At 50.7% G+C, this 17992-nt stretch overlaps 1 protein-coding gene and 1 long non-coding RNA gene across 3 annotated transcripts in view; one reads left to right on the top strand and one right to left on the bottom strand.

Annotated features, from left to right (window-relative positions):
• The window catches only part of LOC144671836 (uncharacterized), a 220503-nt gene that overhangs the window by 171044 nt on the left and 31467 nt on the right, over nucleotides 1-17992 (bottom strand). The window lies entirely within an intron of this gene.
• On the top strand, nucleotides 1334-17391 carry LOC144671808 (7SK snRNA methylphosphate capping enzyme-like). The gene is given in 5 exon segments (XM_078533854.1): nucleotides 1334-2002; nucleotides 2005-2912; nucleotides 7900-8118; nucleotides 10708-10834; nucleotides 13190-17391. Coding segments are annotated over 5 exon segments (1899 nt in total). The 5' UTR covers nucleotides 1334-1413; the 3' UTR covers nucleotides 13246-17391.

Raw genomic sequence — 17992 nt, 5'->3', positions numbered from 1 at the left:
TGGGGAGAGGGAGCGGAGGGAAAGGTCACGTGGTTCCCCCTCCGCCGGAAGTTGAATTGGCGCACACCAACAAAGATATGAAAAGCGAACAGGACGGGGGCGAAAAATCGCCCCTGAAATGCCGGCGGCCCCCCCCACCCCTGCCCAACGGGCTCGGGAAGCTCCCTCTGGGAAGCAAACGCCGAGTTTTGCCGCCCGATTCCGAGTTTTAAGTCGGGGTTTATTTTCGCCGTCGCGTGGACGGGGGAATAGGCGGCCGCGCCGGTGCCTGATTGAAAATACGGGCAATAAATCGCGAAACGGTTTCCCTTCCCCCTCCCCTTCCCCCTCCCCCCCCTTCCATCGGCGGGACCGTCGAATCCTCTCCGCCCCTTTCGGGGAAAACCCCTACGGCTCGGTGAATGAAAAGAGACGGCGGAAGTAAATAATTAAATATTATAATAATAATAAAAATAAACCTTTTCTGTCCAGGCGCCTATCTTCCCCTCCCCCCTTCTCTCTCCCTCCCTTTGCGAGGGAGGTGGCCCCGCCCACCCGCTCGACGCCGGTTGGCCGAGGGCGGGGGCCGCGCGCCGCCTGGGCCGGTCCCCCTCCCCACCCCACCGAGCTGGCCGGCCGCCGATTGGCGGAGGCGCCCGTCGATCAGCCGAGGCGTGGGTCCGGGCAGGGTATAAAAGGAGACGCAAGCGCACTCTGAGGCGACAGAGCGAGTGCGCGTTAGTAAGCGAAAGGGTCTTAGGGCAGAGGGAGGGAGGGAGGAGTGAGTGTGTGAGGAGGAGGTGGTTGGGGGGGGGGGGTGAGAGGGAAGGAAAAAGTATTTTTAATTTTTTTTTAAAAAAGAAAAAGGTGGGCGGGGGGGGAGTCTTCCGAATTAATAAGCTTGGACTGTCGGTGCAGGATTTATTTCTGCACCGCTTAAGTTCCACAAACTTGACAATCGAACCTTTAAAGTTGCCATTTTGGGGTTTATTTTTTTTTCTCTGGGTGTTGGAAAAACTGTCAAGTGGAAGGAAAGGAGGAGGGGGGGTTAAAAAAAAAGGGACTCGATAAACAAAACCCGTGGAGGAGGGGGGGGGCGGTGAATTGATTGTTCGCGAGGTCCCAGAATATGAATAATTCATTTATGCTGATGAGACGCGGTGACGTCACGGGCGACGTGGGATTCCGTTAGTGGACGTAACGGCAACGTCGTGGACTTGGGTTTGCAAGTGGGGGAGGGTTGGTGGTGGTGGTGGGGGGGAAAGGACTGGTGCATGGGCTGCTGCATTGGAGCAGCCGCCGCCGCCGCAACACCAGAAGCAGCAGCAGGAGGAGGAGGGACGCCCACCCCACCCCCTCCTCCAAAACTACCCTCCGGTGAGGGCCGCTCGTGACCCCCCCCCACCTCGCCCGAGGCCTGACCCATGTTGCCGGATGAAGAAGCTGATGGCGACGTCGGTCAAGGAAGACCCCATCAGGGAGGTGACCCTCCTGAAGCCCGAGTACCTGTCGGCCATCGAGGTCAAGGTGGAGGAGCTGCAACGCCAGGGCAGGGCCCTGACCCCCGTCAGCGAGGAGGCCGCCTTGTCCCCCGGCCCCAAAGACGAGCTGGGTGAGGACGAGAACGCGGCGGAGCTGAGCCGGCCGAAGAACGGCCTCCAGCCCTTCCAGCAGCAGAGGGCCTTCAAGAGGCGGAACAGCCTGAACGTAGGCTTCAAGCACCCCGGCTTCAAGCGGCGCCGCAGGGCCAACTCCGACTGCGACCCGGTGCTGCCCAGCAACTTCCTCTTGGGGGGCAACATCTTCGACCCGCTGAACCTCAACAGCCTGCTGGACGAGGACGTCAACAAGGCCCTCAACGCCGAGACCCCCAAGTCCTCGCCCCTGCCCTGCAGGAACCGCGACCCGGTGGAGATCCTCATCCCCAAGGACATCACCGACCCGCTCAACCTCAACAATGACTCCGAGGTCCTGCCCTCCCCCCTCAAGCTGGGCCGCAAGAGGCGCCACCGGCACTACCACCACCGCCCAGCCAGCTGCCCCAGTCTGCCCCCGCCGCCGCTGCTGCTGCTGAGCTGGCGGAGAAGAGCCAAGCGGCCGCGCTCGAGCCCAGCGCCCAGGATTGCGCCACTAGCCAGATTCCGCCGGCGGCCAGAGCAGGGGCGGGCGCCACTGAGGTGCCGCCGGAGCCCGAGGGGCCCCAGCCTTACGAGCTCAACACCGTCATCAACTGCAGGGACGAGATCGTGTCGCCCGTCCTCCGCGGCTCGGAGCACGCTTCGGCCGGCACCCGGCACCGCAAACGCCGCAGGACCTCCAGCAAATCGGAGCCGGGCAAGGCCACAGCGGGCGCGGAGGAAGAGCCCAGGCTGCCGGGCGCCGATGCTAAAAAGCAGACGCCGGAGAAGCCGAGGGGGAAGGCGTCCCACCACCACCACCACCATCATCATCATCACCAACACCAGCAGCAGCACCACTACCAGCGCCACTCCAGCCTGCACCGGGAGAGCAAGGCTCAACCCAACTTCCAGAGCAAACACAAGCGGTTCCAGTATGGCAACTACACCAAGTACTACGGCTACCGCAACCCAGGCCGCTGCGAGGACCCCCGGCTCGGCGTCTTTAAGCCCGACTGGTTCCGGGGCAAGGACATCCTGGACCTGGGCTGCAACTCTGGCCACCTGACCCTCAGCGCCAAAGACTTGAAGCCCTCGCGCATCGTGGGCGTCGACATTGACGGTGGCCTGGTCCACTCGGCCCGGCAGAACATCCGCCACTTCCTGTCGCAGGACGTGCTGCCCTCGCAGGGCAACGGGCAGGTGAAGAGGCGCTTCCCCCTCTCGCTGAGCAAGTGCAAGGGCCCGATCGCCGCGCCGCCCGTAATGGTCGACTGCCGCGTGCCAGAGTTCCCCAATAACGTCACTTTCGTCCAGGTGGGTGCACTGGGGAGGGGGGGTGGGAGGCGAGGAGAGGAGAGGGGAGGGGGGGTGGGAGGCGAGGAGAGGGGAGGGGGGGGTGGGAGGCGAGGAGAGGGAGGGAGGGGGGGTGGGAGGCGAGGAGAGGGGAGGGAGGGGGGGGTGGGAGGCGAGAGGGAGGGAGGGGGGGGTGGAGCGAGGAGAGGGGAGGGAGGGGGGGGTGGGAGGCGAGGAGAGGGGAGGGAGGGGGGGGTGGGAGGCGAGGAGAGGGGAGGGAGGGGGGGGAGGGAGGGGGGGGTGGAGGGGGGGGTGGGAGGCGAGGAGAGGCGAGGAGAGGGGAGGGGGGGGTGGGAGGCGAGGAGAGGGGAGGGGGGGTGGGAGGCGAGGAGAGGGGAGGGGGGGGTGGGAGGCGAGGAGAGGGGAGGGGGGGGTGGGAGGCGAGGAGAGGGGAGGGGGGGGGTGGGAGGCGAGGAGAGGGGAGGGGGGGGTGGGAGGCGAGGAGAGGGGAGGGGGGGGTGGGAGGCGAGGAGAGGGGAGGGGGGGGTGGGAGGCGAGGAGAGGGGAGGGGGGGTGGGAGGCGAGGAGAGGGGAGGGGGGGGTGGGAGGCGAGGAGAGGGGAGGGGGGGGTGGGAGGCGAGGAGAGGGGAGGGGGGGGTGGGAGGCGAGGAGAGGGGAGGGGGGGGTGGGAGGCGAGGAGAGGGGAGGGGGGGGTGGGAGGCGAGGAGAGGGGAGGGGGGGGTGGGAGGGGAGGGGAGGGGGGGGTGGGAGGCGAGGGGAGGGGAGGGGGGGTGGGAGGGGAGGGGGGGTGGGAGGCGAGGGGAGGGGAGGGGGGGTGGGGGGGTGGGGAGGGGAGGGGGGGTGGGAGGCGAGGGGGGGGTGGGAGGCGAGGGGAGGGGAGGGGGGGGTGGGAGGCGAGGGGAGGGGAGGGGGGGGGTGGGAGGAGAGGGGAGGGGAGGGGGGGGTGGGAGGCGAGGAGAGGGGAGGGGGGGGTGGGAGGCGAGGAGAGGGGAGGGGGGTGGGCTCAGGTGGCCAATGGGTAAACTAAACTATTCCACATTGAGCCAGGTGGCTGTAAATATCCAAATGGCCATTGAATGTAGTGGGCGGAAGGTGGAACGTGCTGTTGATAATCTGCCTTTCCCGAACTTTGTAGCCAGATCGACAGTGGGTGATTTTTTTAATATATATATATATATTTGCTTTGAGCTTGGAGGGAATGAAATAGTTTGGCACAATGGAATATGTGTCCGTGAAGCACAAACTAATCCATGAGGTAGGAAGGACAAAAAAAAAAATCCCCCTTTATTTCCCCCTCCTCGTTGTGGTTGCTAAGAGAGACATGAGACCCGAAACCTATTGGCTTTCCAGGCACAGTAGCCTTGCCCCACAGCCATTTTAGACAAACTGGGCTCGAATTCACATCTGCCTGCATGTGGAGAAGCTTGCAGTGTGGTTCAGTGCCTTCAGAGCTATTGCTGAATTTCTTGTCACTCCCTCCTCTCTGTGTGGTTTCGGTGTGCTCTCCAGTCACTTTTTTTTAAAAATGGTGTATCCAGAAGAACCGTGCTTGATGTTAATTTATTTTCCCCTTTTTTTTTTAACCTGCTGTGCATCTATCCAACTTCCGTGCCCTCGACCTGCTGTTCAGCTGGATTGATCTGAAATGCTTTGAAAGCCTCGTCTGCAGTGTAGCGTTGAGTTTGGGGCTGCGGTTTGCCCCTGTTGTGTCCTCCTCTGCATCGTGGAGGTTTCCTGACACTGGAAACCCTGTCGCCCAGCACAGTGCAATGACGATACAGGTTTGTAGAGTAGCCCACAAGGAGGTGCCCTCTGCAGTGTGCTGGAGTGAGGAAAAATAATGCCGCTCCTCCAGCTTTCAATTCTCTTTTCGTCATTTTTTTTTTTGGGGCTGAATTGAAAAGCTTTCTGGCCTCTGAAGCCAATGCATGCACACCCCTCTCTTTTCCCTTCCCCCATCACCCGCACCACCACAGAGTGCAGGTGGGAGAGCAAAGTTAACTCGAGAAATAGCATGATCGATGTAGTTAAGTGGCTTTTTGCACCTGACGACCTAACGTTTTGAAGGGGAGTTGGGGAGGGTGGGGAGCTGCTAAAATGGCAGAAAACACTGGTGTGGACACAGAAAAGCTTGGGAAATGCAGGACAGCCAAACTGCTCGGTTCGAAGTTACTAAATCCAAAAGATGGGAATTTCAGTTCCCAGTGGTCCGAGGTGACTCCCTATTTGGGAAAAATCGCGGTGTTGGAATTCGCTCTGCCCTCTAGATTCGCACTCGGCTACAAGTAGCAGTCCATTTGCCTCTGCGTGATGGATTCCTGGTGACTTGTGCGGCAGGTACTGCCCTGTCCTAGCAGCGTTGTAGCATCCTGCTTATTTTGCCAGGCCAACAACCCAGAAGCCCGGATTAATGATCCTGAGACGGGAGTTCAAATTCCACCAAGGAAGCTGGCGAATTTAAATTCAATTACATTTTAAATCAACGAAATAAAATTTGGGATTAAACTAGCATCGGTAATGGCGATACTGGATTGTCATTAAAAACCCACCTGGTTCACATAAGTCCCCTTTTTTTTAGGGAGGGAAATCTGCCATCCTTACCCGGTCTGGCCTACATGTGACTCCAGGCCCACGCAGCCATGTGGCTGACTCTGAACTGCCCCTCTGAAGTAGTTGTGGCAAGCCACCCTGTGGTATTCAAGATGGTGGCTCACTGCTTATCACCATCTCCTAGGTAACTGGGGATGGACATTAACCAGCGATGTTCCCCCCCCACCTCATCCTGTGAACAAATTATGGGCTAAAGTGTTTTCGCAGTGCTTTGAGACCTGGTTGCTGTGTTGCTGTATTTGTAACCTGATTTTTTTTTTAAAAAAAACATTTCTGCTCCTTCCATTTGAAATGGTGACAGGCTCTGCAAATGGCTGACTTGGAGGAGTTCAGTTCCAAGGTGAATCCTGGGCTGCAAACTCTGCTTTTTATTTTGTGAGCTGGCTTTAGCAGAGATGAGCTGATCTGGAGTGAGCTGTTGTGATTTTTTTATTTTTTGTTATATTATTGGGTGTCAGTGGCTAGGCCAGCATTCATTGTCCGACCCTAATCACCTTCGAGGAGGTGGTGGTGAGGTGAGCTGCTGCCTGGAGCCACTGCAGTCGGTGTGTTGTAGAAACACCCACAGTGCTGTCAGTCCTTTTTAACAAACACTTTTTTACAAGAGGTGTTTGAATGTCACTACAAAAATGTTCTTCTCTGCTACCCTCTGGTCACTTCCTCACCTTACAGGGGGCGTAATTGGCTTTGACCCCCAGCTGGTGGGGGAGCTTGCTCGTGAGGGGGGAAAGATGAGGGGAGTGGGGGTGGGGGGGGAGAAGCTTGTGTGTGTAGCCTGGCACTTTGAACATCCTAAATGTGTTGACTCCTTCCCACTGGGTCTTAGGATGCGAAGCATATTGGAATCTTTAGCATTACTTTGTGAACTGGGCGGGGGGGGACGGAAGGGTCGGGGAGGGTGGGGTGGTGGTGATGGTGGAGAGTGGGATATTGTACCTTTTAAAATGGTGATCTCGGGCACAGTTTTGAGCAGGAGTTGCTGGATGGTGGACTAGGTACAGAAGTCCTGCTGGTTTTACCCTGTGGTCTGAGGGCCAGTTGCGATGGTTCTCAGTTCTGGGCACAGACCTGAGGATCATAATTTGTGACCACATTTATGGTTAGGTTGTCTGTGTAGCTCAGTTCATCACTAAACACTCAACCACTGGCAGGTGCGAGTAGCTTCTGCCAATCTCACTGAAGTGTGCGCTTTCAATCCTGACCCTGTTGACCTGCAACTTTGTAAAGTCACTTGTGATCTCCGAGAAGTTCCAACCCTTTCCTGCTTCTTTCTGTTTTCCCTATTTCCCCCTGTAGCTCCTAATTTCTTGTGCTCTGCGCTCTTCCTGAAGCTGGATTCCTGATCTGGCCCTAACTGGATAACTGGTCTTGCTTTTCTGTAGTCTGCCTGCTTGGACAAGCCTGAAATGTTAATGCGTACAAAGTCATTGCCGATGAAATGATCGACACGTTTTGCTTTCTGAAGTAACGTTTTATATAGTGCCTCAACTGTGTCTCCGACATCGTCCCAGACACCGCTTCCCATGTTGGTAAACACAGCAGCCAAGGGCTCCACTAACAAAACAAGTGAGACGAGTGACTACTTAATCTTTTTCTGATTGCGTAGGCTGAAGGGAAGAATGTTGGCAAGAGCACCAGGAGGTTCTCAGCTCTTTAAATAGTACCATGGCACTATTTACTGTCTCCCAGAATAAGATGGGGCACGGGTTTACAGCACATTTTTAGAATGGAGGACTCCTTCAATAGTGCTGCAGTGCCAAGATGATACACTCAATACCGGGGATAGGGGGGGAAAGAAGACTTGAACCCACAACCTTCAAACTCTGGACAATTAGGCGAGGCTGGCAAACGTATCTTTTTGGAGTAGTAATTATTGGCATGCTGTCTGACTGATTTGCCATTCACGCTTTCCAGCGGGGACTATCGGATGGTGGTCAGAACTGAGCTAGTGGCCCCTCTCCCTAGTCCGTGGATGCTGAGTGCAAAATTCTATCAAATCAGTCCTGCCCACCTCCCTGTCCAGGGCCAACTCTTTTCTCTAGATCAAATTTTCATCTTTTCCTTGTCTCAGTGGCAGTGATTTCAGCCACTGAAACACAGGGAAGCCTTTGCTGGTCCTGCTGTTAAACTGGTTCTGGGAGCTGTTCACTGTCTAGCTATCTGCTGCCCAGACTTCGCTGTCTAACTGCTCCTCAGGTTCTTAGTAAAGGGAAGGACCCAGTGGCACATTTGGTTGTTGCCAACTTCTAAAGTGTAAATCAGTTGTGCTGAGTGGAGCACAGATCAGTTGGATTTAGTGGCTGATTCCAGCTGCATTGTGTCCCGGGTACTCAAACTGTTATTTTTTTTCTCTCCCCCTCTCTCTCTCTCTCGACAGGGAAACTATGTACTGGAGAAGGATGAGTTGCTGGCGACACAGAGACCCGAGTATGATGTCATTCTGTGCTTAAGCCTGACGAAATGGATTCATCTCAACTGGGGGGATGAAGGGCTAAAACGTATGTTCAAACGCATCTACAGGCATCTGCGGCCCGGTGGGATTTTCATCCTTGAACCACAGCCCTGGTCTTCGTATGGGAAACGACGGAAACTTACAGTAATTGAGTCTTTTTTTTTAAAAAAAAATATATTATTTCGCGGGATGTGGGCTTTGCTGTCTGGGCCAACGTTTGTTGCCCATCCCTAGTTACCCCTTGAGAAGGTGGTGGTGAGCTGCCTTCTTGAGCCGCTGCAGTCCCTGTGGTGTAGGTACACCCACGGCGCTGTTAGGGAGGGAGTCCCAGGATTTTGACCCAGCGAAGGAACAGCCGATTATATTTCCAAGTCAGGATGGTGAGTGACTTGGAGGGGAACTTGCAGGTGGTGGTGTTCCCCATGTGTCTGCTGCCCTTGTCCTTCTAGATATTAGAGGTTGCGGGTTTGGAAGGAGCCTTGGTGAGTCCCTGCAGTGTATCTTGTAGATGGTACACACACTGCTGCTACTGTGTGTCTGTGGTGGAGGGAGTGAATATTTGTGGATGGAGTGACTGTTGTTGGATCTGCACTCATCCAGGCAAGTGGGGAGTATTCCATCACATTCCTGACTTGTGCCTTGTAGATGGTTGACAGGCTTTGGGGAGTCAGGAGGTGAGTTACTTTCCACAGAATACCTAGCCACTGATCTGCTCTTGTAGCCACAGTATTTATATGGCTGGTCCAGTCCAGTTCCTGGTCAATGGTAACCCCCCCAGGATATTGATGAGTAGGTTTAATGCTGTGCTGGTTGGGATGGGGAGAGTGGCTAGAGGGGGAGAGGAGGAATGTGTAATCTGGTTATTTACTTGCCCTTCAGTAATATTGTGATGTGAAGGGTTGCATGGAAGACTTGATTGTTCCAGCTATCTGGCCACATATATAAGCTGTACTCGAGGAACTTGACTTCTGAAATGATTTGCTTCGATAGAAAGTGAGCGCAGTCCGGAAGGTGAAGGATGCATCACCTTGTCTCTGAGCCATACAGAGCCAGGATTTCCTGTGTTTGATTCACCCTAACCTCTGGCCACTTGGTGTGCCTCAGCGTAGGCTGGCGGTGAACAACAAGGATTGCTGCTCCTAGTTGCTTCTCGGTCACCACAGAGTGATGTTGGGCTCAGCCGGGACGCCCACCCGCTGTTCGGTATCCTTCCCGATGGCCTGGTGTGCTGTAGCGAAGAACTGACGTGTTGGACAGCTACAGCTGATTGCCGAACCACTCCAGCAGAAGACAGCGCTGTGAGGGAGAAAACAGAAGTTTGACGGGTGGGGGGGTGAACCTGACTCTGGATTTTGGTTATTAGAAAGTTTCCTGGTGAAATCGACTGATCCCCAAATGTTGTGAAATCATTCCTGAATTGTCAATACTTGTGCTTGGTGCCCATAAGAGATCTTATCTAGCCCCCGATTCATTCTCTAGGGCCGTTCGTACAAAACACTGGGGTAGAAATATCAAATATTGGTATTAAAAGCTCGTGCTCTTTAACCCCCCCCCAAATAATGATGTCCCCTTTGTGCCAGTTCATCGTCCTCCGTAGCAGATAGGTTCGGCTGCACCTAGAGGTGTCCGTGGTATGACACCAGTTAGGGTTTGAAAACCGTTTCCACGAGAGACTGTGTGTTGACTGTAGCCCGGGTCCAGTAGTGAATCCAATAGCAGTGAACCTCAGTCCGGGGAGGATGCAGACTACGTCTCCTGTTACTACAAGTGCAGGTTTTACTTGGCATGAGCTTAACGATAGGTTTTCAGACTGACCTTTGTGTATCGTGAGGGGTGTCGGCCGTCCGTAATGGAATCGTTGGCCGGTGTGCAAGGTCCATTTCTTGTATTTGTTAAACTTGGCACCTTATTTCTGCGCTCTATGCTCATACTTGCTGTCCAATGTTTGCCCTGTTTATTCTGATAATTAGCAGCCTTTCAGATGTTGGTGTTGGGATTCCCTGGAGTGGCTGTGTGTTCCCTGGAGTGACTCCCCTCGTCACAGAATTCGAAAGCTGCTGGGCTTAACCTCAGTTAAAATAATTCACAAGTGCTGGTTAAGATGCCGTGCAATCCATGCAGTAACTTGCACTACACAAGTGTTAACTCCAAGTCTTGCTTGTGCAGCTATTTATGGCAAATTGGTAAAAATCTGCGGTTTAAAAAAATCACGGTATGTTTACAGAGCTCTGAAACTGTTGAACAGTGATACATACCTGTTGTGTTTTTAAATTTGCAAGCCGTTGCAGACAAGACATTTAATACCTCAGTAAACGAGAGGGCGATAGCCATGAAGTGTTCTCCGTCCCAGCAGCTTCCCTGGACGATCTTAATTGCTAAATGCTGCATGTGTTAAAGGCTCGAATTTAACTAACGGTTGGTTGGATTTCAGCCTGCCTCAGTCCTGGATCTCGGGTGCCCCGTACCGATAACTGGTTATGTGTGTGTGTGGCCTTTTGAGATTTTGTGGTGAGTTCATGTAGAGAACCTGGATAGTGACACTCCCAAACTGGCACTTTTATTTAGTCTCCTTCCTCACCAGATAAAGATTAATCGGGTTATAGACTGAGTTTTGTCCCAGTGCCAAGGTTGCTCCATCTCTTGATCCTCTCTGACCTCGAGTGTTTAAAGTTGTCCGATTCCGGCCACTTGTGCTCGATCCTAAAAGACCTTTTTTTTTTTGGTTTTCGCCAGGAGACAATCTACAAGAACTACTATAAGATCATCTTCAAACCAGAACAGTTTACGTCTTACCTGATGTCCCCCGAGGTTGGATTCTCTAGTTATGAGCTGGTGGGAACACCTCAGAGCACGTCTAAAGGTAAGGGATGGCTTTCAAAGGCGGAGTAGCTTTGATCCTGTGAGTCACACCGTGTTTTGTACCTTGCTGCTCAGCTGAAGGTGGTGCGGGCCCGCGCTGTAGAATGGCCTTTGAGAGAGCCAGCGCGATGGGCTGAACGGCCTCCTGGGGCTGTGGAATTCTGATTGGGGGGAATATTAGGTTGAACATCAGAAGTGAGAAAACCATGGTGGCGAAATAAAAAAAATTAAAAGGTTGTTCCGACCGGAAAGCGCTTCCTCCCCGGCCGCTTTGGATCCTCACAGAAGCATGAGATACTTGGTAGGATAGCGAACGTGAGCATTTTTCAGATCTCCTGGGCAACAAGTAGTGGGTTTGAAGTTACGAAAGGAAAGCTTCCTATCGATGGCGAGCGGTGTTTTCAAAAGGGTGAATCTATTTAAGGAAATAGTTAGATGCTGTAATAGGGAGGTGACAATGTTGATATCCTGCAAGGATGAAATCAGATGGACTGAAGAATCATCTTGTGATTCCTCTCCCTCCTCCCCCCTCTCCAGACTAGGTTATGGTGTAGCTGTGCAAAGCCTCATGAAGGTACACATCAACAGTCAATGGATTTTGATCTCTCTTTGACAATGAGGTGCATTTTTTTTTTTCCTCTGCCAATTGGAAGCCAGAAGCCACATTGCAAATTATTGGAAGTTTTTTATATAAAGCAAGAGCTGAACCTAATGCATCACTTTAATAAAAATAGAAATGCTGAGGAAATACTCAGCAGGTCAGGCAGCATAGTGGAAAGAGAAACGGAGTTAGAAATGTGAGCTCTGATGGAAGGACCATCAACCTGAAATGTTAACACTCTCTCTCCGCGGATGCTGCCTGACCTGCTTGAGTTTTCCAGCTTTCTTTCTCTCCCTCTCTCTCTCTCTCTCTTTATATTTCAGGTTTTCAGCCTCTGCGGTATTTGACCTTTTTGTATTGATGTTTGAATCCCTCCCATTCGGCAAGACTTGATCAATTTTGATCTCCCAATATCCTAAAACAGCTTTCACCAAGCTTGCAAATACCAAAAAAAAAGGCCTATTAAATAATTAGCAATGTAAGCCAAGTTAGAAGCATTTGGATAGTTTGGTTAATTGGGCCAGTGGAGGGCAGACTCAGTTTAGTGTGCAAAAGTGAGGGCTTGCTTTGCCAGCTCAGGAGGATATTACATAATGCGTTGGAATGGCAGGTTGCTTTACCTGAAGGACATTAGTTACAACATTCAAGCTTCTGTAGATTTTTCAGATTTAGATTATTGAATTCCATTTCACAGATTTGCCAGAATGGGGTTTGAACTGTGACCTCAGGATTTCTCATCGACTTCCCTAACCACTACCCACCATTCCCTATTACCATTAATCTAGACCAGCTGTCTGATGATCTAAACACCCATTCAACTCTTTGAAAGTAAGAAATGGGGAGGTTAGTTGAACTTGAGGTGAGGAGGGATGGCAGGGGAGGTTATTAGAGATATAAGGAAGGACTTGCAACTATACAGCACCTTTCACCAACTCCAAATGTCCCGTCGTGCTCTGTAGCTAAGCAAGTACTTTCTGAAGTGCAGTTACCAATGTAATGTAGGGAAAGACAAGCTGGAAGTTTGAAGAGTCATTGGTTAGAGATAACTAAATGCACTTTTGCAGAGATGAGGGTCTGGGAGATCAACCACAGGAGTGGAGTGTTACTGTTTGCTATTTCTCCAACGTATTGGCATGCTTTCTGTGCAGCTCCAGACATTGAAAAATCATCACCATCGGTTTTGTTTTGTTTTATTCGTTCTTGGGATGTGGGCGTCGCTGGTGAGGCCAGCGTTTGTTGCCCGTCCCTAATTGCCCCTTGAACTGAGTGAGGCTCGCTCGGCCATTTCAGAGGGACAGTTAAGAGGCAACCACATTGCTGTGGGCCTGGAGTCACGTGTAGGCCAGACCCAGATCAGGACGGCAGATTTCCTTCCCAGAAGGAAGGACATCAGTGAGCCAAATATGCTTTTAACCACCATTTGGTAGTATCCCTGAAGACCCTAAACATTTTATCCAGATGTATTAGATTCATTAAATTTAAAATTTCCCCAGCTGCTGTGATGGGATTTGAACTCGTGTCTCCCAAGCAGTTGTCCCACCCTCAGGGTTATTAAGATTAACATTGTGCTGGCATCACCAGAGTTCTGTCGGTTTAAGATAAATGAAGTAACAGGAGCTAACTTTTTAGGTTGTTGTCTTCCCTGTACAGATTCTGGACATTTTCTATTTCAGATTCTGTTTTTTCCCTTCGTTGATTTTTTTTGTTGTTGTTGTTGTTCAGTGTCCAACGAAGCTGATTATTCTTCTCCTGCAGGGTTCCAGCGTCCGGTTTACCTCTTTCACAAGGGTCGTCCATCTAGTGCGAACTAAGACCTTCCAAAGCCAGCTCCTGGCTGCTATTTCTGTTTCTTTTGTCCGTCGATGGCTCTTCCCTGACCATCTCCTCTCTCTCTCTGTCTCTTGTCGAAGCCAATGGAAGACCTTGCACAGGACACGTGGTCTGTCATCACGAACACTGCCTTTTCTTTTGGGTTGTTTTAAATTGACAAGATGTTATCTCGATCTGCTTCGTATAAAAGGCTCAACGAATGTTTTAAAGAAAAAAAAAGGAAAAGCATTTTAGGGTTACAAAAGAAAAACTGCTTTTGCTGGCTTTAGGCACCTCCTTGGGTGGGGAAGGGCGCGTGTGACCCTTTTTGAAAGGATAACTTCTGCGCTTGAATTTATAGTGAGCCAGCATTGCTGGCATTGCCTCCAGGAGAACCTCACCCTTTTTCTCTGTCAAACTCTTATTGTTTGAGTGGGCAGTACATCTGTCGTGGATTGGCGGGGAGAGGAAAATAGATTAAATGTGAAGAGACACCACAGGTGAAACTACCAAGATAAACCTACACCTTTTTTGCATTGTTTTTTTCTTTTGACTATATGGGACATTGCTATCCAGCATGCCAGCCACTTGCCTACAGGGTCATTTGCCACTTCGTTCTTTTCACCCATCTCTCGCCAAAAAAAGTCTTGCTGGAGACCGTAAACCGACCAGTACCTGAAACCAATTGGCTCGTAGGTGCAACCAAATCCAGCCATCTTCATCCTGCCAGCACAGTTGGCCGTGTATTTTGGGGCATGATTGACGGTGGGCTGTCTACAGACCCTTGCTCTGTTTTGATGACTGTTTCCATTGTCCAATTAAAAACTGGTACTTACAGGATGCGAGCAACATCAAGCTTTAGAATCCTAGCATTTGTGGCCAGTGGTCTGGAATGACCACTTGTAACGATATTCCAAAAGGAAAAGAATTGCCGACGTTGGTGTTGATCTATCTTCCTCTTTGTTGGAGCAGCGGGAAGAGAGAGCCCAGGCAGAGATGACTCCCGGCTGTTTCTGGCTCTCAAACCCCTCGTTTGTGGGGAGGCAGGTAATTAGTTTTTCCATCCCTCCCTCCCTCTCTCTCCTCTCCGCTAAGGTGTCCGATACCTCGACAAATATCTCTAGTTTGTTCTGGCATCCCTCACCTCCCAGCAAATCCTGAGCTAAAATATTGAACCCTTAGTATGTGTAGTAGTATGACATGGCTGTTTTGTTTAGTCAAAGAGTGAAGTCAAGAGGTCTGAGCACTGAGCTGCTGTAGTCAGGACTTGCTTTTAAATGCATCCCTGTCGGTGCTGAGTACCTGAGCAGGCTGTGGTTTGTATTTTTGCCCCGATTGCGATTGCCAAGTCCTTTAGAATCCAACAGAATTGTTTCAATGTGATTTGTCTTCTCTTTTTGCCTCCCCACACCAATATTCAAGTCTTTCAGACTGGGGTTTGGTCTGACCCAGAAACAGATAATGGAGTGGGATGAATATCCTAGATATGACTCTTAGTGACTTTTTCAATAAATAAATAAAACCCCCTCAAGTTTAGACTTTCTTGCCTGTGTGTGTGTGTGTGTGTGTATGTGTGTGGTGGGAGGGGAGAGAGAGGAATGGTGAGTCTTAACGATACAAGCGAAACATTCTGAAGTTAACATGTTTTAAACTATGAGCTCCTTTTAAAAGTAATAATTTCAACAATGCTGGGGTCGCTGCACCTGGTTTTAAAGTTCTGCTATTTTATATTTTATATAAATTTAACTTCTGAAAGTCCAGCTGCTTAGAAATGAACAAGACCCTTTGTGTGTTTGTGTGTGTGTACTGGAGGAGTTTTACTGCTTCAGGGAGACTAAAAGTCCCCTCCAGTGCACTTGCCCCCCCACCCCCAGTGCGCCTGCCCCCCAACCCCACCACCCCCATTTTGTAAACTGACGTCAATCTGTAAAGATACAGAATAAAGTGCATGTTAACCACCTCCCCCTCATCTGGACCAATGAGCTAGACTGATGAGTGGCAGTGTCGGATGAATGCAGTAACCCTTTGCCATGCATTTCTGGCGACGCACTGTAAATATTCCTGCGGTACAGTATGGAAATGATGCTGTTGTAATTTACTTTCTAGAGTTAAGAGGTTTCCTGACTTCCACGGGCCGCTCACTTGCTTTATTTCAGCACAGTAACCTCCTGACTGCTCTCTCTTTTTTTTTTTTTTAAATCCTTCTTGGCTCTCCTGTGCTCCTGTTCGAAAGGCCAGTGTGCTGGTTATGGGCGGGAGGGGTGTGGGGGGCGGGTGGTGGGGGGAGGTAGATCCAACGCTGACTTGCATTATGTGTTACTTTTTCCCTGCTAGCGGGGGAGGAAAAAAAATTAAAAGTAAAGCGGGCGGGAAAGCTCATGGCCTTACCAGTGTTTAGGGTCCATGGATCCGGGGAGAGTTGACCATTCTCAACCAAGGAGATTTGATTCCCCATCTCCTCTCTTTCCCCCCGCCCCCAGATTGATTGATTGGTAGACCAGTTCAAAACCTGGGCCAGAGCCAATATGTGTTTCGCATAAAATGAGAGAATTTGCTTCGCTCTGACCCTCTCACCGGGGCCTTGGGGTTCCTCTGATATAGAACCTACCCCCCCTCCTCCCCCCCAATATGGTAACCTATGATGGGAAGGGGAGCCACCACCATGGCATACTCGACCTGCAGCCAAGTTTCGGAGGATCAGTATTAAATGTGAGGGGGACACTGGGAGCAGATCCGGGGGAGGAGACAACGTGGTTCTGATCCGGAGCTCCTTGGCGCAGTTATAACCGATCATTGGCCGGTGTTAAAGATCCAGGGAAACCCAGGATCGTGGGATTTTTATTTTGTGGCGAAAGGGAGGCATTTTTTAAAAAATTTCTTGTGTAGAACTTTCCATTTTATTATCATAAGGCACTTAATGATTTTGGTTTTTGTTTTTTGCCGGGACTTGAATTTGGCCCCACCTCCCTCCCGCCAAACATTCACCTGTAATTCACTTCCGAAACCTGATGGCGACATTTCTAACCCTTTTTAGAATTTATTGACTGAAGCCGAGGTTAGGAATGTTAGTGTGCGTTCACAGGTGTGTCCTTTCTCAGTCTGCAGCTCGAGTGCTTGGACTCTAAGGATCCTCGTTGCACTTTGTTGTTTTTTTTTCAGTTAGTTCAAAGGAAGGAAGGGTCTCCGTGCACGTGCATGCCGTTGCCTTTTTTTGGGTAAAGGAATTGCCTGAATCCCTTTTTTGTGTGCTGACTTCTACACTCGTAGAAGCTTAACTTGGGAGCAGAGAACCTTCCCCATCTCCCAACCCCCACCCCCATCAACAATATGCCCAGTTCCACTGATCCTGATGATAAACTGCCTGTAAACAACTTTATTTCCCCCTCCCCATTTGTTAACTCTTAACTTCCCGTACAAGTAGCTGAATAGCTTGTATCACTCCACTAGGTGTTTCAGTTCAAGCTTGGCTGCAGGGGCGTGTGTTTTGCCTCCTCCACCGACCCGACCCCCCCCTCCCGTTCTGACCTCCGCGCCCCCTTTCCATATCCATCACAGGCTTGGCAATCGCTTCTTCCCCCCACCCCCGTGAACAAAGACAGTGAACAGTGCTCCCGAGGAGGATCTGTGGCTGCCTTAACACCTGGGCCACAGCAACAGCTTCAGCGCGATTAAAATTTTAGTAGCGAGACTGAGCCCGTCGGTAGTTACACTGGTCTTTCGATAATTTCTTTTTTTTTTAAATAAAAAAATAAATTAAGCCATGGCTTGTAAAAGAGGTGCTTTTTTTTTTTTCTTTTCCAACTATTTACCAGCTCCGTACAGGAAATTTGTTTCTTCAGTATGATAAACTGTATCTTTGACAAATGGTTCGCTGCAGCTTCCAAACAGGGAGGGGAGGGCAAACTGTTATGTACGTGTCTGCATTACAGGGGATGGTTTAAGTGCAAATAAACTTGAGATTCTAGATTTTTAAGAAAAAAAAAGTAAATAAAATGTTGTCTTTGATATATAAAAAAAAAGTTTCAGGAAAAAAGAATTGTCATTTGTGAATTTTTTTTTGTAAAAAAAAGAAACAAAATGCTGCAAAAATCCAATGTCAAACATACATCAAGTGTCATTACAATAAAGGAATACAAAGTGTTAAAGTGGCTCCTGTCTCGGCTTTGTTTTCAAATCAACTCTCTCTCTCTCTCGCTCGTGTACCGTGACCGTTCTCTCTCTCCTCTTGCCCACCTTCGCGAACCGTGGATGGAGCGTGGAGCCTGTGGTAGGCTTTTAATTGTGAAGTAGACCTTTTTTGACTGTTTCACTTTGGTGCGTTACAATTGCCAAACACCGTCCACACCCTTGGGTGTTGCCATTGACAGGAACCTTGGTCGCCTTATGAGGAAAGGCGGAATAGGTTGGGCCTATCTATCCTTGGAGTTTGGAAGAGTGAGATGATCTTATCGAAACGTTTAAGATCCCCGAGGGTGCTTGACAGGTTAGACGCTGAGGAGTCTTTAAAACGAGACGTACGGTTTTTAAAAATATGGGAGTTTCCCATTTGAAATGGAGATGTTTCTTCTCCGAGGGTCAATAATCTTTGGAATTCTCTTCCACAGAGGGCAGTGGAGGCTGAGTCATTGAAGATGTTCAAGGCGGAGTTAGATTCTTGATTTACGAGGAAGTTGAGAGACATTTGGACTTAAGTGTCGGGGGTATGATCAATAAGTTCATGGATGATGTGAAAATTGGTAGGGTGGTCAA

The sequence above is a fragment of the Cetorhinus maximus genome, chromosome 34 (genome assembly GCF_964194155.1).
Source record: "Cetorhinus maximus chromosome 34, sCetMax3.hap1.1, whole genome shotgun sequence".
In the NCBI taxonomy this organism is placed as follows: Eukaryota; Metazoa; Chordata; class Chondrichthyes; order Lamniformes; family Cetorhinidae; genus Cetorhinus; species Cetorhinus maximus.
The sequence above is the reverse complement of the archived record's forward strand: the minus strand, read 5'-3'. Positions and strand labels throughout refer to the sequence as shown.